At 38.1% G+C, this 23,119-nt stretch overlaps 1 protein-coding gene across 6 annotated transcripts in view; it reads right to left on the bottom strand.

Moving 5' to 3' along the window:
* Positions 1 to 23,119, bottom strand: part of CEP192 (centrosomal protein 192) — a 130,823-nt gene that overhangs the window by 9,909 nt on the left and 97,795 nt on the right. For all 6 annotated transcript variants that reach the window (XM_042961352.1, XM_007085886.3, XM_042961350.1 and 3 more), the window contains 10 exons: positions 21,044 to 21,304; positions 20,682 to 20,797; positions 18,809 to 18,918; positions 16,024 to 16,174; positions 10,920 to 11,098; positions 10,185 to 10,308; positions 8,317 to 8,422; positions 7,676 to 7,883; positions 4,925 to 5,004; positions 3,889 to 3,984 (listed from right to left, as the gene is read on the bottom strand). In XM_042961352.1, coding sequence (XP_042817286.1) covers positions 3,889 to 3,984; positions 4,925 to 5,004; positions 7,676 to 7,883; positions 8,317 to 8,422; positions 10,185 to 10,308; positions 10,920 to 11,098; positions 16,024 to 16,174; positions 18,809 to 18,918; positions 20,682 to 20,797; positions 21,044 to 21,304 — 1,431 coding nt within the window. The remainder of the gene's footprint in view (positions 1 to 3,888; positions 3,985 to 4,924; positions 5,005 to 7,675; positions 7,884 to 8,316; positions 8,423 to 10,184; positions 10,309 to 10,919; positions 11,099 to 16,023; positions 16,175 to 18,808; positions 18,919 to 20,681; positions 20,798 to 21,043; positions 21,305 to 23,119) is intronic.

The raw sequence follows: 23,119 nt of genomic DNA on the forward strand, positions 1-23,119 counted from the left end.
AAGTGCTTCCTTTATCAAAGAATTTAGTGTTAAAAATACTATTAGTTAGGTTAATCACTAATCAGTATCTTTGGATCTGAACTTAACATTAAAACTCTTAAGTGACCCTAATTTGATCACTAATTATACACATCAATAGTTGTGCTTTTTGGTAGTATTTCCTTAAATGGTCCCAGAATGATGTGCCTTACTTAGGCAGGAGATGTTAGAAGATCTCCCATAACATAAATTAAGTACCCAGACCTGGAATTCAGTTAACAAATGTGATCTGGCAGTATGGTAAGCAAAAAACAAAGACTTCATGGAGGTTTCATTTCTATGTCTGGTACTATGTGAAAGGAGAAATTCCCAAGAGACAATCTAGTCCTGCATCCTTGTTTTTCCTTTCTCAAAGCTTCATTGAGACAGAATTCATATACCATACAGTTCACCCACTTCAAGTGTGGTCAGGGTTTTTAGTATAGTTTCAGAACTGGGCACCCACCACCACAATCTGATTTTAAAATATTTTCAACAATCCAAAAAGAATCCCCATACCGTCAGCAGTCATTTCCCACTCCCCTCTCTCACTCCCATGTCCAGCAAGGACATATTTACCTTCCGTCTCTACAGATTTACCTATTTTACACACTCCACACGCACTGAATCATATACTATGTGGCCTTTTGTGTCTGGACTGTTTCACTTAGCATGTTTTTTCAAGGTTCATGTGGTAGCATATTATCAGTGCTTCATTCCCTTTTATTGCCAAGTAATATTTCATTGCATGGACATACATTTTGTTTATCCACCTATCAGTAGATGGACATTTGGGTTATTTCTATCCTTTTTTTCATTTTTAATTTTTTTTTAATGTTTATTTTTGAGAGACAGAGTGTGAGCAGGGAGGGGCAGAGAGAGAGGGAGACACAGAATCCTTACCAGGCTCCAGGCTCTGAGCTGTCAGCACAGAGCCTGACGCGGAGCTCGAACTCATAGACTGTGAGAACTCAGCTTGAACTCATGACTTGGGTCGAAGTTGGATGCTTAACCGACTGAGCCACCCAGGCTCTAGCCACCCTCTATCCTTTTTGGCTGTGAATATTTGTGTATAAATCTTTGTTTGAATGCTGGTTTTCAATGTTTTGGGATATATGTCCAGAAGTGGAGTTGCTGGCTCATAGGGTAAGTCTACATTTACTTTACTGAGGAACCGTCAAACTATTTTTCATTGCAGCTGTAACCATTTTCCATTCCCACAAGCAATGTACGAAGGTCTTAATTTCTCCGTATCTTTGCCAACACTTATTACTGTCTGGTTTTTGAAATCAGTCATCCTGGGGCATGAAGTGATATCTCATTGTGGTTTTGTTTTTGCATTTCCCTGATGAACAGTAATTCTAAATATTTTTTCATGTATTTACTGGCCACTTTCATATCTGTTTTTGGAGAAATGTCTATTCAGTTCTTGTACTCATTTTTTAAACAGGTAATTTGTCTTTGTATTATCTAGTTGTAAGAGTCTTTTTACTCATTTTGGATACAAGCCCTTAGTTAACATAGGACTTCTAAATATTTTTCTCCCATAATCTGGGATGCCTTTTTGCTTTTTAAAAAATTTTTTAAAATGTTTATTGTTGAGAGACAGAAAGACACAGAGCGTGAGCAGGGGAGGGGTAGAGAGAGGGGGAGACACAGAATCTGAAGCAGGCTCCAGGCTCTGAGCTGCCAGCACAGAGCCCAATGCGGGGCTTGAACTCACAAACTGTGAGATCAAGAACTGAGCCGAAGTCGGTTGCCCAACCAACTGAGCCACCCAGGCGCCCTGCCTTTTCACTTTCTTAATGGTATCCTTTGATGTACTCAAGTTTTACATTTTGATAATTCATCTATTTTTTCTTTTATCACTTGTGCTTTATTGGTGTCACATCTAAAAAACCAAGGCTTAACTCAAGGTCATAGATATTTACTATGTTATCTTCCAAGAATTTTATAGTTTTAGCTCTTAACATTTAGGTCTATGGTGTAGTTCAAGTTACTTTCTGGATACAGTGTGAAGTAAGGGTCAAACTTAATTTGCATGTGGGTATCTGTTGTCTGGGCACCATTTGTTGAAAATACTCTTTCCCTATTGAATTGTCTCAGTACCCTTATTGAAAAAAATCAACTGACTATAAATATTAGGGTATATTTGGGGACTCTCAACTCTATTCCACATATTCTAAATGTCTACCCTTATGTCAACAATACAGTTTTGATTACTGTAGGTTTTGAAAGTAGAAAGTGTGAATCCTCCAACTTTGTTCTGGGTGTTGTATGGAAGTCAATTTGACAATAAATTATATTAAAAAAAAAAAAAAAGATTGTTTTGATTATGCTGGTTCCCTTGCATGTCTATATGAATTTTAGGACTAGCATGTCAATTTCTTTAAAAAACAAACAAAAAAACCAAATACCAACTGGGATTTTCAATTTGGATTATAATGAATCTAGAGATCAATTTAGGAAGTACTGCAATTTTAGTAATGTTAGATCTTCTGATCCATGAACATGGGATGCCTTTCCTGCTGGCTTTTTTTTTTTCTTCTTTCCAACCCTCCTCCCACCACCTTTGCCCCAAATGTTAAACTTTTGTTGAACAATGTGTCTGTACCCTATTATGCTGCTTTGCCTCTATCGTGGGCTGGGAAGTAAAATAAACTATGCTTGTAGAATAGCAGATCCTTCCCAAAAAGCCAGGCTCTAGAAGCCTGTTATACAGACCTACTAAAGTACACAGTTTGTGATGATCATTGCTCAAAGATTCTTTTATAGTCAGTAATGAGTTTACAACTGTAGCATAGAACTGATTACAAGTCTAATTCCCTGAATAAATGGACCAATGTCATATAAATGGTACAGTTTAACTGAGTTTCAGCTGTTGGCATGAAAAAATGTATTACTGAGGCCAAGTGAATGACTAGTGTCACTAAGATATCTGAAGAAACTATGTCAGGTCTACAAACAAATTAGAGCTTAAGAGGGTCATGAGGGCACCTGGGTGGCTCAGTTGGTTGAGTGTCCGACTTCAGCTCAGGTCATGATCTTGCAGTTCATGGTTTCAAGCCCCACGTCAGGCTCTGTGCTGACAGCTCAGAGCCTGAAGCCTGCTTTGGATTCTGGTCTCCTCTCTCTGTTCCTCCCCTGCTTGCGCTCTGTCTCTCTCTCTCTAAAAAATAAATAAAGTTTAGAAAAAAAAAAAGAACTTAAGAGGGTCATGATACTATGGGGCGCCTGGGTGGCTCAGTCAGTTGAGCATCTGACTCTTGATTTTGGCTCAGGTCATGCTTTCATGGTTTGTGGGATTGAGCCCCATGTGTGTTGACAGCACAGAGCCTGCTTGGGATTCTCTCTCTCCCATTCTCTCTGCCCCTCACCTGCTTGTGCTCTCTCTAAAAAATAAATACACAAACATTAAAAAAATAAAAAGAGGGTCTTGGTACTAAAACGATCCATCACCATTTACCCACGAAGATATATTGTTGACTATGATATGAACACTGACTTGTTTTTAAGTAGTGGTAGATGTTTCTCATAGGGTTAGTGGACAAAACTATCGCCTAGATTAGAGCTACTCGAAGTGTGTTCTAAGTACTGGCAGCCTGCAGGCACATGAAGTGCTTATACCAAAACGTAAATCAATCCTACCACTAAGTATGGCATTTTGTTTAGCTATGTACAAAGCAAGACCTCTGCTGCAGGAAGCACTCCACTGACTTGTACTGAGGCAGACCTCTTCTCCTATGGCAACCTGGCTGTTAGCAGTACTAGTCTAGATGAAGGAACTACTCTGGGTGGAAACAAAAGCACTCCTGGTCAATCAACACCAGTTTCTTACCAAAAGCTGTAAAAAAAAATGTCAACACTCACCTTTTGAATTCCATGGCTTTCCAGTATACCAGAAATAGGAGAACATCTGAATGCTGCATAGGTAGCTCTAAAGACATCTCCACTGTCATTGACTCCCTACAAACATTTAAGCAATCAAATGAAAAAATATAAAAGTCAGTAGATCAATTCAGAGTGAGACCGTTATCTTTATGGTTACCAAGGACACACAAACCGGTTTTGTAGGGCACAGGAGAGCTCAAAGCCTGCCTAGAAGCAGGAGTGCTACTAAACTCAGCTCACACAAGACCTCATGCTGCCTCTCCTCCCTCCATCAGCAACCATTCCTTCCTGGCTACAGTCATCTGTAGGATGACACACATAATATCAAAGGATTTGCCTTCTCGAAAACCCTGAAGACCCTGTTGAATGTGCATTTTAATAACCTCTGCAAAACTAGTTGTTTATTTCTTTTCAGTAGGTCCAGCACTATCTTTTGCACGTATGTTGTGGGTATTGTGGCTCAAAACTGCTTCTGTCACACAAAACACATGGCAAAAAGGCCACAGTGTTGTAAACAACACACATGACAATATGCTTAATTCAGACAGAACCTACTGGCAGAGACTATTTGCAGTATACAGTAGCTAGCACACACTGACACAGAACATTCACTTCTGTCTCCTGCACTAGCTCCTACCCGCTGAAAACACAAAACAGCACTCAGAACAAGGGAGAGAAAAACGCACATGTGCACGCGCATACACACAATGTTCCATAATAACGCTTTTATATATTTTTCAAAATAGTTATTTCAGATAAAAATCAGGACTGTAGAAGGTAGTTCATTAAATGAGCAAGCCCATATTTTCACATCCATTCTGTAATTTGACTCTCAAAACCACCTTGTGAAAAAGATGGGGCATATATTAACCACATCTATAGAGAAAATCAAGTAAGTGAATTAGTGGAACTAAAAAAGACAATAATCTCAACCTATGCTCATAACTCAGTTTTAAAACACCCTGCATAAAGTGTAAACATTAAAATGAATATATTTAAGGCCATTACTACTGACCTTGACATAAGGTGGAGCTAAAGATGACAGATGCCACTTCACTTCTGTGTTACCATGATTCTCAAGTTCCAGAAAATTTTCTACAAGGAACACACATATCACAACTCAATTCTTGCAGAGGTAAGTAAACAAGCAGATTACTGTGACAATGTGTAACAATGACTAATTACCTCATCATAGGGGGAAAAATACAATCATTAGATCCCCAGAGGAACCCAACAGGAATTTATAGTATTTTCTAACAAAATCAAGATTTACAAGTACCTTATTTTTTTTAATGTTTATTTATTTTTGAGAGAGACAGAGCGTGAGCAGGGGAGGGGCAGAGAGAGGAGACACAGAATCCGAAGCAGGCTCCAGACTGGGAGCTGTTAGCACAGAGCCTGACGCGAGGCTCAAACCCATGAGCTGTGAGATCATGACCTGAGCCGAAGCCAGATGCTTCACCAACTGAGCCACCCAGGTGCCCCTGTCTTGTTTTGGTTTTTAATCAAAGTATAATGAAGGGCTTAAGCAAGAGAGCAATAAGATGATTTACATGTGTAAAGAATTACTGGCTGCTGTGGGAAAGAGAGACCGCTAGGGAGTCAGAGTAGATGAGGAGTCCTGGTAAGGTGCCACAGCAGCAGTTGAGCGAGGATGCATGGGGTGGTGTGTATCAGGCCTGAGTCACAGCAGTGGAAGGAAAAGCAGTGGGCAGACAGGGGATCCATTCTGAAGACAGACTGCAAAGGACTTGCTAGTGGACTGGATGAGGAGAGAGAGAGAGAGAGGAAAAGCAATCAACTTCCAGGGAATTGGCTTAATGGGCAGACAGTGGTGCCACTCACTGACACAGGTTAAGGCTGGAGAAGCTGGTTTCATGGGTAAAATAAGAGTTCTGTTTGTGAGATGCCCACCCATAGAAGCTGAGCAGGGTGCAGGGAGAGCAGAGAGAAAGAAGGGAACATAAGCAGGCCCAGGAAGAAGAGCCCTCAGTGGAACCTGAGAAGGAGCAAGTGAGGCAGGGAAGACCAGGAGAGGCACAAGAAGTATGTAGTCCAAGAAGGAAGGAGTGGTCGCCAGTGTCGAGAGGTCAAATTAACAAAGACCCATAAGCTTTGCACAGTGGCAGTATCATAGCCAATGAAGTTTATCAGAAGTGCAATTACTGCTAATTGAAAAAAAAGACCCATAGAAGAGATGCTCCCTTTTCAGTGACCTCTATAGCAGTGGGGTCAGGGCAAGATGGCAGCACCAGCTCTGCTACAGACTAACAAAAGGAAGGCAGACAGCACAATCCCACCATGAGGGAGGGATGCCGAGGAAGCAGGGAGAGCAGCAAGGAGACGAGGCCAAAGAAGGTATTCCTTAAACATGTGACGGCAGGGTGCCCTGTGTGCCAACAGAAAGGCATCAACAAAGGGAGAAACTGATGACACAGGAGAAAGAAGAGGTGGAGTAAGGCCTTGAGAAGAGCCTAGCTTCCAAGCAGAAGAGTTTATCTGGGATGGAAGCAGAAGTCTTGCATTTAGTCTAATGGCTTTTATATTGGCAGTGAAGAGTGAGGCAAAGTCAAGAGCTAGAAAGAGTGAGAGCAGGAGCAGCAGATGGATGCTGAGAAGAGATGAAACTGTCAAACGATGGCCAGAAATGGGAAAGGACACACACCAAGGAGGGCTGGTAGGAAAGCCTGGTACTGAGGAGCATCTGAGAGCTGAGACCATGAATCTGTGGACACAGCCCCAGGTTTCTCCAGAAGTGCTGCCTAGTACAGTAGAGACACAGGGCTGGGAGAAGTCTGGCTCTAACAAGGGTTGGGATCTTGCCAGACAGGAATGCAGAAGGAGGGACACACGGCAGTTAAAAACATTCCTAAGGCAGTAACTGCAGTGACAGACCACAGAATTCAAGCAGAAGTGGACGAGGCTGGGGTGGTGGAGAGTGAGAAGGTAGTAGGGCCAATGGCCTGAACATCTGAATGAAGCCACAGAGCTGCTGGAACTCCCAGAGGACACGAGTGGGGAAGACGGGCGAAGCGATGGGTGATGGTCGGAGGGGGACAGTCTTGATGGGCAGTAGAATCTGAGCATGAGTAGGAGACAAAGCCAGTTAGAGAGGCAAGGAGTGGAGGGTCATGTGACAGAAGGTCCAAACCCTTTCCAACAGGTCCCACATGTAATCCCATTCACTGAGACTGAGCCATCACGGGCAGGGGAGAGGGGAGAGCAAAAGCAGTGTTCTCAGGACATTTGAAGAATATTAGCAGTACTAAGTGTCCACTAGGTGACAAACATTGTGCCAAGTGCTTTACATATATTATTTCATTTACTACTCAAAGCCCTCTGTGAGAGGAGTCAATTATGATGGTCATTTTACATATGGGGAAACTGAGTCTATTTAACCTCTGTAGTGCTTCAAAGTCACATTAGTGAGTGACAGAACCAGGTTTTACCCACTTTCCTCTCTTCTTCAGCTGCTAACTTATTAGCAGTCTAGTAAAAGACCTAGTGAGAACTGAGAAGGGATGGTTCTGACCAGGTAGCATCTGAGACTCCCAGAATATAAATAGTTCTTAAACACCTAGATTTAACATTTTAGGATTTTAAAGCTCCCCCAAATCCTGCCCATCATTGAAATGACTACCAGTGACCACCTCTCTCCTGAAATAGAGGACAATTTTATCCCTGTTATTACAATATGGCTCACTAAGAACAGTGTTAGACTCAACAGATCAGTGACCATTTGAATTACATAACTTGTGAACCACACCTGAAGTTTCACCAGGTTCTGTTGCAGGAAAAGTAACAGTCTTGTTTCTTATCTCAACTTTTGTGGAAGGTGGTTTTGTCATTGGTTTTACCAGATGACAAACTGAAGGCTCAGTTCCTGGGGAAAGGATTCCAAATGGGCTGGAAGCCAAACGAGTGAGGAGTTCTTTTTGGGTCAAGTCTTCTTGAATTTGAACTTTCACAATTTTCTGAAATGAGCCAAATAAAGGAGATAAGACACAAATGGAGCTATCATTTTAAAGAAACAATTCCTATTTTTAAATCACGGTGGAGAAAAGTAATGCCAAACAAATGGAAAACACTGATGGATGAGAAAGTTTATTCAGATCTCGATGTGAATCTTTGACTCCTCCCTCTCTTCCCCAACTCCCTTCTTTTTCAAAGTAGATTTTGCAAATTAGTAATGGTTTCTAGGCCCCACTCTCCATTCCTGCCCCCACTCAGGAGAACTGTTCAGATCGCTAATGGAAAAACTATGTGCTAAGTGCTCTGTCTGAATAAGTCTAGTTCAGCTGAAAGAATAGCCCCCTTCATTTCATTTCTGAGATGTTAGAGCTAATAAGCCTCATGACACTTAAGCTGCAAAACAGGAAAAATTTGCTTAAAAAACACTAAAAGTACCTTCTGTCCACTGTCACAGTGTATATAAATCAAACCACTCCATGGGAACATTGACTGTTTTGTGGATAAGGAGGAATTAGGACTCACAAGAATTTGTAGCTTACTCCTAAAAAGAAAGAATTTAATAATGAAAAGCAAGAACATCCTATACTTTAATAGCAATAACCACAGAGTTATCAATACTGTTCCATCAATGACCAACTCTTTCCTTGTTGCTCAAGAAGGAGCTGAGAAGAGGCAAGATCCCATCCACATGTGATTTTATATCAGCCCCACCTCCGTGGCTCACAAAAAGTTGAGTGACATAAACCTATGAACCGAAGGGCAAAACTCATGTGAAAAGAGACCAGGCCATAGAAATACCATTTAAAAAGCAATTCAAAATTAAAACTTCTGGAGCAAAAGACTAAAATACAGAAGCTCTGAGGCACTTTATCATAAAACTTATCATAATAAAGAATGATACAGTCACAGTATAAAGGGAATTAAATAACTGGGAAAGAAACTGGAAGAAAAAGGGGGGATGGGAAATAAATGAAATATTGGTTTTTTTTTAAATTTTTAAAAAATGTTTTATTTATTTTTAAGAAAGAGAGAGAGACAGAACATGAGTGCAGGCAGGGGGCAGAGAGAGAGGGAGACACAGAATCCTTAGTAGGCTCCAGGCTCTGAGCTGTCAGCACAGGGCCTGATGCGGGGCTTGAACCCAGGAACCGTGAGATCATGACCTGAGCCGAAGTCGGACGCTTAACCGACTGAGCCACCTAGGTGCCCCAACAATATTGCTATTTACCCAGTTGCTAAAATTTTGTGCTCACTGTTCTCTTCAAGAGCTATGGAATGTCAAAGAAGACTTTTAAATGTGGACAACGTAATCATATTTGTGACTTAGAAGAAACGACCAGTTACAAAGGATACGTTGGCATACATATCAAAAATGGCAGAGCAAGATTATTTTCCATTCCTAATGGCTAAATACACAGGGTGACAGAAAAAGTGATTCATGAACAATTCATTTCCCTAACTTTCCAACCATTAATCAGTAAATGTTTAATTGATTGCTTTGGTCCTAGGAATATTTCTCTGGAGTATGCCTAACCATACCTCAATACTAGTCACTAAACTCTCCTAAAATGCATACTCCATCACTTTGCAAAAGTTAATAAATTCATGCTGCTCTTTTGCAAAGTTGCTATCCCCAAACAGGTAGTGACTTTCAGACGTGAATGTTCTGTGCTGACCCAGACAACGTTCCTGAAAAGCTGTAGAACTGCAGCTTTACCTCCTATCAGTAACTAAGCTGCACACAGTGGACAGCTGTTCATCAGCATTTGGTCCCAAATACTTCCTTCTGTCTTAGACTAGTCTTTGTGCAAAACAGCAAGCTAGGTTATGGCTCAGACATATTAAATATCAGGAAGCTTTGTCTGTAAAATGTCCTTTGGACAAAACCAGCAGAATAAATTGAGCCAGACCTAAGATAACCAAGGATAGAACCCTCTGGGCTTTAGGGACTACCACCTCTCATCGTATGCCCAACTGCATCCCTTGCTTTGTAATTTGGTAGGCAGAGTAACATATCTACACATTCTGATGTTTTCCACTCCAGGAAATCCTTCCCACCTCACTCATACCTCTTGACCCTTTTAGGCTATGTACACCATAACTGGCTATGGACATGGTCTCTATTCTGCTAAAGAGCATGAATCCTGAAGTTCACTGTGGTCCCACAAAACCAAACGGAGCTCAGTACGGGGAGCATATGGCAAAATTCTAATGAATAAGTTAAAATGGCGTATTATTTGATCCTTAAAAAGTCACCATTTAATACCTGAATAAAATCTGGAGGAAAAGGAAGTCATACTTACTCTGGTGGGATAAATCCATGTTGTGGTGTCACTGTAAGGCAATGTGCTGGCCAGTACAACTCAAATTTCAGTAACCTAATGGAATTATTTAAAATCTGGAAACATGCAGTTTTTGCCAGGTCACCTATTATATCAGATAAGTAAGATATAACTTACATTTAGCATTAGTGAAAAAAAAATTAATAAATGGTAAAAATGAATCCTAAATACATTAGTCTACCATCTTATTTTGCTTTACAGGAATTTCAAATCCCTGGTAAAAGAAGACCATTTGTTTACTCTTGGAAACTATAAAGATACTGAACAAAGTTCAACACCCTGAACAAAGAGAAAAAAGGACATCTGGAATTGTTACCCCCTGGTCTTATCTTGGGCACATACATTGGTACCATATTTTTTCCTACTCTGAACCAACTATATCGATGTTAAGACTTAGTAAAATAGGCCAAGTACCTTGGGGCAAGGGATGTGGTAGGATGAAGGGCCCATGGGTGAGTGGCCCTACCATATGGGGAATTGGGAGCTTGGAATGAGGACCATGGCCTTGTGCCGGACAATGTTCTGGTTGAGCGTGAGGTAGGTCTCAAAGAGACCTACGTAGAAGAGGACGTGTGTAAGCCACTGGTCACCTTTGCATACAGTCCATGAACATTACTAGATGAGCCACAGACTCAGAATGAGTATAGGCCTGGTTTCCAGAGCTCACTGCTGTTGTGTTGTTGTTGACATACTCACAAGGAGAAGGAGCTATCAAAATCAAGTGTTCAGGCTGGACAGCCCACATTTCCTTTGAGAATGATTTATCTTGAGGCGGGCGAACAGCTTCTGAAAGAAGTGGAGAACCTTGAGGACCTTTAACTGGCAAAACATCCAAAGAAACATTGCCGCCATGTTTCCCAGAACTGTCAGATTCACTACAGAGAGAGAAAGAAACAGAGAGGGGGAGAGGAAAAAAATAAAATATGAATAAAAGCTTATGACTAAGAATGTTAACCATTTGCCATGCACTGCAAATGAAATACCATGTTTTCTCACCAACATTTTTACTGTGATGTTTTACTTTTTGGTTGAATAGAAGTTGTGTATTGAAATATAATAATGTTCTCAAAAAAAAAAAAAAGAAATCTAATAATGTTCTGCTTTAAAAAAAAAAAAAAAAAGATAAAAAACCAGACTGTGTCACCTTTTTATACGAATTCTTCCTAAGTCTAAAAACATTTAGAGGTGCCTGGGTGGTTCAATCAGTTAAGTGTCTGACTTCAGCTCAGGTCATGATCTTGCAGTCTGTGAATTCAAGCCCCATGTCAGGTTCTGTGCTGACAGCTCAGAGGCTGGAGCCTGCTTTGGATTCTGTGTTTCCCTCTCTCTCTGCTCCTCTCCTGCTCACACTGTCTCTCAAAAATGATTAAATGTTAAAAAAAAATTAAAAAAAAAATAAAACCATTTAGATAAAACTAAAGGTGCATTATGTAATATATTGTGTATCTTTCATGGAATAAAAATTCTTCACTGTGTATTCTTAATGTTTAAAAAATACAGTATAGGTGTAATATTATTATACTAATCTTTAATTAGAATACTCAATGATTTCTTTACTGTCTTGACCTCAGCATGCTATCTGAAGTCTCTTAAAAGGTTTACCAGAAAACTACCCAATATTAAGAATTTTTTAAAAACAACAAAACTTTTTTCATTAAAAACAAATTTTTTTTTAATGTTTATTTTTGAGAGAGAGAGAGACAGAATGCGAGCAGGGTAGGGGCAGAGAGACAGGAAGACACAGAATCCAAAGCAGACTTCAGGCTCTGAGCTGTCAGCACAGAGTCCAGCGCGGGGCTCAAATCCACAAACTGCGAGATTATGACCTGAGCTGAAGTCGAATGCTCAACCAACTGAGCCACCCAGGCGCCCCCCAAAACAACAAAACTCTTAATGTATCTATAACTGTACAGTGATAACTATTTTCATGATGCTAACACCAAACATAGTCTTCCAGGCAAAATACTATGGTGAGAAATGCTGATGAGGCTTAAGATTTTTAAGTGTTAAAAGTGTTTTCTAATAAGCCTTAGATTACAAAAAATTGTAACTTGAATAAATTTTGTAATCACAGTAGCACATGATTTACCTGAAGTTCAACGGGGCAGTGCCCAAATTCTTTTACCATACAGCAGAGCTACATCTTTATTTTAAGCAGACACTCAGCAGACAGAGGGAATCCTCTCCTCGCCTCTTACCCATTGCCCTCTCACCTGCTCCTTTTGAAATCAGACCTCTACTGCCCAGAGAAATAATGGAGGCACCAGCCAATAAGTCAGAAACAATTTTTTAAAAATTATAAAGCTGATCCTTGGCTTTTTAGTTTCCTAAGAACCTGTTTCTCACAATTTAAGTGAATTTCAAAATAATTTTTAATGTAACTACTATCTTTAATTATTTGATTACGTATTTTAGAAAAAATTATCATTAAAAGTATAGGGACCCTTTTAATATATTGTTGAATTCAGTTTGCTATTATTTTGTTGAGGATTTTTACATCTGTATTCATCAAGGATAATGACCTGTAATTTTCTTTTTCTGTGGTGTTTTTGCCTAGTTTCATTATCAGGGTAATGCTGGTCACATTAAGAGAGTTTAGAAGACTTCCTTCCTCTTCGGCTTTCTGGAATAATTTGAGAAGGATAGATACTAGCTTTTTGAACAGGAAGTCATCAAAACAAAATGAAAAGGCAACCTACTGAAAGGGAGAGGATACTTGCAAATCATTTATCTGATAAGAGGTTACCATCCAAATTATATAAAGAACTTACACAACTCAGTATCAAAAAAATAACTAGCCTGATCAAAAAAATGGGCAGAGGACCTGAATAGACATTTTCCGAAAGAAGACATACAGATGACCAACAGGCACAGGAAAAGATGCTCCACATCACTAAGCATCAGGGAAATGTAACCAAAACCATAATGAGAAATCACCTCACACCTGTCAAACTGACTATTATCAAAGACAACAAATAAATGTTAGTGAAGATGGAGAGCAAAGGAATCCCATGTGCACTCCTGGTGGGAATGTAAACTGGTGTGGCCCCTAATGGAAAATAGTATGGAGGTTCCTCAAAAAATTAAAAATAAAGCTACCATATGATCTAACAATTCTACTCTGAATATTCATCCAAAGAAAATGAAAATCCAACTGGAAGAGACATATGCATCCTTATGTTCACTGCATCATTATTTAAAACAGCCAAGATACAGAAGCAACCTGTGTCCATGACAGATGAATGGATAAAGATGTGGTTTATATACCCAGTGGAATATTAGTCATAAAAAAAGAATGAAATCTAACCACTTGTGACAACATGAACCTAGAGGGTATTATGCTAAGTGAAATAAGTCAGAGAAAAACAAATACTAAATGACTTCACCTATATGTAGAATCTAAAAAACAAAATGAATGAACAGACCAAAAAAACCAGACTCTTAGACACAGGAAACAAACTGCTGGTTACAGGAGGCAGGGAGAGGGGTTAGGGGTGAGTGAAATAGGTGAAGGAGATTAAGAGGTACAAACTTTCACTTATAAAATAAATTATGGGGATGGAATATATAGCATAGGAAATACAGTCAATAATATTATAAGTTTGGTGACAGATGATAACCTGACTTATTGTGGGATCATTTCATTTCACAATGTATAAAAAAATCAAATCACTATGATGTACATCTCAAATGAATAGGATTATTGTATGTTAATTATACTCTAATAAAAACTTTTAAAAAGTATGGGAAAAGAGGGCAAGGTTAAATGAGCTGGAGGCTCCAGGTGGGTGGGTCTGAGTCAGCTATTAGTTGGTGGCTGTGACTTGTAGAGAACCCTCAGCCAACATGAGTTGGCAATGGTGTGCCAAGGAGAAGATGAGAAGATTGGTTAAAAATAGGAGGATAGAGTAAAATTCAAATATACTGAGGATAATGAAGGCAGATTCTCAGTATTGGAGTTATCAGTGTAAACTCATGATTTCAACATATTTATAAACAGATGTGGATACATGTGGATTTATATAAAATGCATATATTTCCTAGCTCTGTCCATGGAGGGAGCCTAGAAGTACTAACACCTGAAAAGCAATAGCACACTTACTACTCATATCCTAGTTTCTAATACCATTTTCTACTAAAATGAACCAGGACCCCTATCCCAGGGCTGGGACAGGAAATGCATAAGACAAACCTAAAATAACCATCATGCCGGTGAATAAAAAGTCAGATTAAGCAACCGAATGAGGACAATAAAGAATTTATACTGAATTCACCAGTCTGCCCAAATATAAGTAAGTACACAAAAGAGGGTGAAGTAAATCTCTTCCTCATAGTGGAAAGACAATTAGTAAATGTAAAAAGATAGAATTAGAAAATCACCATTTGGTAAATAAGACAGTACTAAGATGATTCAAGCAATAATCATCAGTGGGTACTACAAGTTTGAAAAGGAATAAGATAACTCATCATCTCTAAGGATCCTCCTTTAAGACATTTATTAACTAACTACCATGAAGAAACCTGGAAGGCACCATTTTAACTAAGTGATAAAAATATTTCAAGTAATGGGACAAATCAGCATTGTTTAGCACCTGAGATGCGCTGAGGAAACAAACAGCATCGTATCTGTGATGTGAGGGACATTTTACAAAGTAACTAGTCTGTGCTCTACAAAAACATCAAGGTCACTCACTGGTAAGAAAAGGGTTAGCAGCTGGCCTGTGCCATTTTCCCCTTTTTACCAGGCAGGAAAAGCCCAGGAAAAAAAAAGAAAGATGACTCAGTCAAATCCCCTTGTAATCTTCCTAACGACATCTCCCAGCAATCATACTAATTTACTTTTCTATAGAATACTTATGAAGAATGTTCCTGGTCTGTCTAGAATTGGTTAAGGTAAAGAAAATAAAAATTTATGAATTTTTTCAACATAGTTGTTTGAAAAAAATTATCACATAAGGTATGTAATTACACAAGAATAAGAGAGCTTCCATGATGGAAACAGCCACCCCTTCGTGTTAGTAATGTATCACGTGCACAGCTTAGAGACCTCATGTTAAATGTGAACTAGAGTGGAGTATTCATGTTGCAAGAAGGACCTAGGAAACACAATTAGCAATCCTGATTTCCTCATGTCTCATCTAAAATTGTTACTAAAGCTTAGTTCTGGGTAGTATCTTTGATTCTGTGGCTCTGATTTGATGATCCAACCTTCTGCGTTCCGTCGTGAAAGAGAAGGACAGACTGAAAAAGCATTCTATATTCAAAGAGGTAAAGAGACAGGCTAAATGTAACATGTGATCTCAGATTAGATTCTGGACCAAAGAGGAAAAGAAAAGAGGAGGTTTTTGCTTATTTCTTTGATTTAACTATAAAGAACTTTACTGGGGAACTAGGGAATCTGCATGAAATCTGTGGATTAGATGTTAGTACTGTAACAACACTAAGGTCCTAATCTGGATGGGTTTACTACAGCTAGATAGGAGAGGGTCTGCGTTTTTAGGAAACCGGATGAACTGGTCATTATGCCTGCAATTTACTCTTAAAAGGTACAGAAAAAAGCTATACACACATAAACAATAACGTAAATGTGGCAAAATGTTAGCAACCAGGGAATCTCAATGCAGGTTTAACATGTACTATTTTTAAACTTTTCTGTAAATTTAAAATTATTTCAACTTAAACCAAAATATAAAGATGTAATAAACATTTTGAGGCAAAAAAGTATGGAGAAAAGATCAGCTCTACTGTGAATTAACTTCTCTTGAAATATGATGAGAGATGTTTTGTTTCTCTGTTTTACCTTTTAGATTCTATGCTAGCTTTGGAAGAAGGCTGAAGGAATTCACTGCTAGACACGGAATCTCTGAATTCTCCAATTACTGAAAGTATAATTTTACGCATGTTTCCATAAAAGAGCTGAATATCATTAGGCCGTTGGGGAAGATCATACACTGAAATAGAAAATAATATTTGAAATATATGAATCTTCACATAATCACACCACAAAAATATAACAGATAAATTTATACATTTACAGCAACAGGTTGGGGTGGGTGACATTTGACGTTTACAACTATTGACGAGGATGAAATTATAGGCAGCTCAGGCTCTGGCCTTGGATTTGGTGACCTAACCTCTCCAAGCTTTCGTCTCCTCAAGGATAATATAAAAAATTATGATCCATCTCAGGGGTTGTCGTGAGCATTAAAGTATGAATGTGTTTAAAGCTACATACGGCATCAAGCTGACTGTGGGCCAGGTAACGTTTTAATCCCTTCATACATATTATTCTAGTTAGCTTTCACAGCAACTCTTTGAAGTAGGAATTATGTATTCTGGATTCTACATTTAAATTAGACATTAAGAATGACACTTTTTAAATGAAAAGTGTTTAAAAGAACACAGTAAGTGTAAGTTGAAATTTGTAATAACCAAAGATATCGGACTACAAAAGTTTATATCAAGTGTGAAAATATTTGCCATAAATCACACATTTTACAAAACAAGATTATAAATACCTATAATAGTAATATACTCAAACAAACGTTATTCAAAATAACCACATAAAAAGTTCAACTGCAACACTCCCATAGGTGATCTACTAAAACTAACCAACACAAAACAAAGTGGGATTGTTTCCTCCCTTCCTCTGGACAATAAATACACCACCTCAAGGAACCCAGTATTCTGGTGTCCCAAACACCTACCTGAAGTCCTACCTCTTCCCCATCTTAGATGAGTGGTCTTGACAGATTACATGGGCTCTTGGTTGGGTTTGTCAACATGACCCTTAATATAACACATTTCTTGAATTTCTGTACACACAACTCCCTCTCCTTGGACTATCCTTCCCCATTCTGGTCCTCATCTTCTCCATCTTATCAACTCCTCCCCATTCTAAGTGTTTCCATCTACAAAGCACAGTTCAGTTTAACTCTCTGATTAGGATCTTTCTTATGATGAAGAGATAAGGAAGGTAAAACTCAGAGGAGATGAAGTTGCAGAGATGGTCTTGAATTGCTTCAGCTCCAAATCCAAGGTTTGTTCTATACTCTGCACCCTTAACGCACTGCTGACAAGATTCATTTCAAATCTTTTCATTATTTTAAAAAATTTTTTTAATGTTTATTTATTTTTGAGAGACAGAGTGTGAGCGGTGGAGAGGCAGAGAGAGAGGGAGACACAGAGTCCAAAGCGGGCTCCAGGCCCTGAGCTGTCCGCACAGAGCCCAATGCGGGGATTGAACTCACGAACCGTGAGATCATGACCTGAGCCAAAGTTGGGCGCTTAACTGGCTGAGCCACCCAGGCGCCCCTCTTTTCACTATTTTTAACTATCCATCCCAACCTTCTCTTTGAGCAGATGACTTAGACTCCTAACTACTGGAAAGATGAGTATTCTGCATCACCTCTACATAGGCATAAATATCCTTTTACCATTTCATAATTTAGAAGCAATATATACTTTACCATTAAAAAAACCCTAGAAAACAGGAGTGCCTGGTTGGCTCAGTCAGTTAAGTGTCCAATTCTTGATTTCGGCTCAGGTCATGATCTCACAGTTTGTGAGTTTGAGACCCATGTTGGGGCTCAACATGGGGCTCCCTCTCTTTGCCCCTCACCCACCTTCTCTTTTCCTTTCTCTGTCTCTCAAAATAAACTTAAAAAAAAAAATAAAACCTAGAAAACAAAAATAAAGGAAAAAAACATGACCACCTGAAATTCTACTACCAGAACATAACCACTGGTAATATCTGGTGTCTAAATCCTGCGATTTTACCTGTGAAGCTGTATATAGACACATTAAATTATTTTTACCATAAGACCTTATCATGCAACTTTAAAATAATTAAGTTATTTTAAAATAAAATAATAAGACATTCTCATGTCTTTAATATAAAATCATATCATTATTTTAATAGCATCAACATTTTCTATTACATAATCGATGCCTTATTCTTGGACATTTAGGTTACTTCTTGCTATTATAAACAACACTGTGGTAAAAATCTGTCCATTTTCACATAATTTGTATGTGTCAAGACATGTTTTTTTGTATCAGTAATAAACTCTATTAGATGCTTGAATGATTCAGCTCAAATAGAGCTAAATATCTAGGTTGGAGCTATTCCACCGCTGTCTATTTTGGATTGATTGATTGATTGATTGATTTTGCCACCATCACATCCTCCATAAACTGCATAGCTGGCACAAATCTCAAAATGAGTTCAAGTTTTGCCAATGATTAAATCTTAAATAGTAATTACTCTGGATTTAATAATGACCATTCATTCTCCTGTTTACAAGTCTACCCATAAAGTAGGTGTCATAAGATTATTCATAACATCTAACATTTATATAGCAAAGCTCTCTCATTTCATCTTCACAATTCTGTATGCATGAGAAGATAGATATTATTACTCTCATTTTACAAATAAGGAAACTGAATCTACGTAACATCGAAAGCCATACAGCAGAATTGTGGCTCAAACTCAGCCTAACTCCACAATCTAAACTAATACTCTTTCTCCTTATATTACATCACTGGACCTAGATAAATCTTTTGGGTCATGATGAAATTCTTACCTTCAGTTACTTGTAACTCATCCTGAAACGTTTCAGCAAAATCAATGTTCTGCAGCACACTATGTTCTGGAAGTATTTGTTCTATAATCCCTGGTTTGTGCAATAGGGCTCTGCCAACAGAGATTTTTACTCAAAAACTATTTTACATAAATTCAATTTTCATTAGTGTATTTGGCAAATCTCACAAACAGCATGAATGATTCATTAGTATATAGATCTCATATCTTAAATCCTAATATAAGTAATTTTTAAAAGAAAATCTGTTTTGGACGTTCCCTTAAAAGTTATACATGGAAGTGTAGTCATCAATTTCAGTTAAATATTAACATCAAAATGAGAACTCCCAACTGTAACAGTAGAAAGAGTAAAATTAGATTATCTTCAGGTCTTACATTTTCATTATTTGTAAGAATTTGACCATAGTTAGAAATCTGTCTCAGAAAAAACCAAAAGAATAGGCCAAGAACATGATTTAAGTACATGAGAGAGGGACATTTAAATTACCATGTAACTATATTTACCTGGCCTCTTCTAGAGAATCTCTGAGGTGAGAGAATTGAAATGTAAATTTCTCTGTAATACTGTGATGTTCACAAACAAAAGAAATTATATGCTGTACACATGCAGCAAAGAGGGGCTCTAAAACAATATGCTGATTGTTATATCCCAGTAGAGAAAAGGGAAAAATAAAAACCAATACCCAGTAATCTAATTTCTCCAAATGTCAGTTTCTGTATCTAAAATACTTGACAAACAAAACCAGGTTCAAAGTTGAGATCTTGAGTCTATTCTAACATCATGTAGCAACATATTACTCAAATCTTTTTTTTTTTTAATTTTTTTAACATTTATTTATTTTTGAGACAGAGAGAGACAGAGCATGAACGGGGAAGGGTCAGAGAGAGAGAGAAACACAGAATCTGAAACAGGCTCCAGGCTCTGAGCTGTCAGCACAGAGCCGGACGCGGGGCTCTAACTCACGGACTGCAAGGTCATGACCTGAGCCGAAGTCGGACGCCCGATTGAGCCACCCAGGAGCCCCTCAAATCTCTTTTTTAACATTCCAATAATCCTCAACAGATTAAAAATAATAAAACAATTTCCTAAATTACATACCAAAATAGAACATAGCAGAGCACAAAGCGTTGGAAGAAGGAAATATTGGTATATGCATATACCCCTCCCCCACTGAGAGCTAATGATTTCCTACTGACAGATGAAATATCGTGAGCTTCGTTTATTTTATATTCAGTCCTCTAGGCTAGGAAGCAGATTTTTATAACACAAGAATTCTGAATTCAACATACAAGAATGTTACCTATGTTTAAATCACATCTAAATCTAAATGTCTAAATTTGACATTTCTGTATATTAAACTATATTTAGAGGTACCAAATTTTCTAGAAGCACATGTTTTAAGCTAGCATGTGTTTTAACATCCTACACCCTTCTAAACACAACTTGATCCTTTCCAATAATTCACAACATTCCTAGAAATACTACAAATAAGTCAGGTGTGTTTATATACAATATATTTTTCCAGTAGTTCTTAAATCTTTTCTAAACTTGACGTACCATCATTAGGAAGAGCATCCTGTTACGAAGACTAAGGTGCCTATTTGCATAAAAGAGAAGGGGCACAATAGGTATGCCTAGTAAAGAACGCACACTGCAAACACAGCAGATGGGTTTCATACAGGCATTTCTTTCCTCACAATGTGGTGGACTGTCAGCCACACAAATTTTACAAAGATTTTTCATCTACGGGTTCACTAAGAAGTAGCTGAGCATGTTCTATAAATTTCAAGTCCCAAACCATTTTTAAGCCTTCATTATTTCTACTGAATAGTTCCCAACATGATAAGTAACTTACCTTCGATACTGCTGCCTTGAGATTTCATCACCACCAAAGAAGTATACAGTTGACATTTCTGTTATAGTTGTAGAACTGTTCTCTCTGTCTGAAGGATTATATATTATAGTAACATCCTGATGCCAAGAAAAACAAATCAGGAGTAAATATTAAATATTTTTCTTAAGTCATTTCATTCTGAATTAACTATCATATGAACCTAAACAGTCAACAGACATGGATGTATATGATAGCATTTCTGAAAAGGTAAGTACTTCCATTTGTTATTACTTTCAACTATTAATTTTTCTTCATAAAATACATTAATTATTAACTTAACCTAAAAATGAATTCCTATTTTTCGTGCACAGACTCATACTTACTTCTTGTGTTTTTTCCTTGAGCACAAATTTATCTGGAAAAATCCTTAATACTTTAGGATCCAGCAAAATTTTTTTCTGAGAATCCTTAAAACCTACTGCTTTAACAAAAGCTGCCCGAGAGCCAGTGTTATGAACAGAAAAAACAATTCTACTTTCTTTTCCAGGTATTAAGTCATTCACTGTTACCATGTAACTGTCAGATAACTTTTTAACATCTTCCAAAATAAGATTACTTGTTCCTCCATATCCAGACAAAGGTATCTAAAAGGAGAAAATATATAAATCCAAAATTATTTTTATGTAAGTAAAAAGATTAAATTAAAGCCAGAAAAGAAAACCCATACCAATTGAATACAATTAAAATTATTATTCTTGGGGCACCTGGGTGGCTCAGTCGGTTAAGTGTCCAACTCTTGATTTCTCATAGTTCAGGAGTTCAAGCCCTGAGTTGGGCTCTGTGCTGACAGTGTGAAAATTCTCTGTCTCCCTCTCTCTCTCTGCCCCTCCCCTGATCATGCTCTCTCTCAAAAATAAATAAATAAACATTAAAAAAAAATTATTACTCTTTGTGTACTTTGGTTGGTAGTTACCCCACTTCCAGCCCCGCACTATACTGAAGAACTTCTCTTAGGAGAAAAACAAAGAGTTGCAAAATTATTTACCTTCCAATATGCTAAATTATTTCATTGTTATAAAAGCCAAGCTTAGATAATAAAGGAATAAAAGATAAGTATGAATAAACTTGTTTAAGAAGTGTCTAGGGTGGGAGCACCTGAGTGGCTCAGTTGGCTAAGCATCCAACTTCAGCTCAGGTTATGATCTCACAGTTTGTGGGTTAGAGCCCCATGTCAGGCTTTGTGCTGACAGTCTGGACCCTTCTTTGGATTCTGTGTCTCCCTTTCTCTCTCTCTCTCTCTGTCCCTCCCCTGCTCACCCTGTCTCTCTCTGTCAAAAGTAACATTAAAAAAAAACCCAAAAAACAAAAAAACAAGTGTTTAGGGTGGAACATAATGTTTATAATTTACTTTGAAATGCATTACAAAAAGAGATGAATTGATGGATGGTTAGATACGTGATAACATAAATATAGCAAAACATTTAATTGTGGAATCTAAGTGGTAGGGTGAAAGCTCACCATATAATTCTTCCAACTTCCCAGTAATTCTCAATTTTGAAAATGAAATGTGTTGGTGAAAAAAATCTATTGTTCTATAATCCTGTTAGCCTTTGGTCTACCAGAGTGAGAAAGAAGTGTGCCAAAGGGACCAAACAAGCCAAGAACTCAAACAATTCTCAAGAGGACAGACCCCCCTGGTAGCTGGGGTGCAGAATGGAGGCAGGCTTTAGGTGCCAACTGGTGCTGTCTCTAAGCCAGGCTGCTTCCACAGGGCTTAGCACTACCAGGAAATAAGGATTCACAGAATAAAGTCTATAAATAAAAATGAAGGAAAACAGGTATGCTGCTAGAAAACAAACTTCCCATACCTTATAAAAATGCACTCCTTTAAAAATGACCTATCATTTCCAATTATTAAAATAGTTCTAGGGCACCTGGATCGCTCAGTCATTAAGCATCTGACTTCGGCTGAGGTCATGATCTCACAATTCGTGAGTTCGAGTCCCACTTCGGGTAAGCATAAGCCCTGCTTCGAGTGAGTCCCGCTTTTCTCTCTCTCTTTCTCTTTCTTTCTCTCTCTCTCTCTCTCTCTCTCCCCCCCCCCCCATCCTGGGATTCTCATTCTCTCTCTCTCTCTCTCTCTCTCTGCCCCTTGCTCAGTTGTGCCCTCCTCTCTCTCTCTCTCGAAAAACATAAGAAAATAAACAAAATAAAATACGTTCCAAAGAATACCTTGCAAACTTGAAAACATCAATAGCTTATTTTGAGTTGTATTATGCACTTAAAATAACGTTTTGAAAAATTAAATTTAGGGACCTCATCAATTGGTACTGGCTTGCCAAAATGAGTACAGATTAGTAGTGTTTAATTTTTTTAATTTTTAATGTTTTTTTAGCTCACATTTTAATTTTTTAAAACATTTACATCCAAATTAGTTAGCATATAGTGAAACAATGATT

The sequence above is a fragment of the Panthera tigris genome, chromosome D3 (assembly GCF_018350195.1).
Source record: "Panthera tigris isolate Pti1 chromosome D3, P.tigris_Pti1_mat1.1, whole genome shotgun sequence".
NCBI lineage: Eukaryota > Metazoa > Chordata > Mammalia > Carnivora > Felidae > Panthera > Panthera tigris.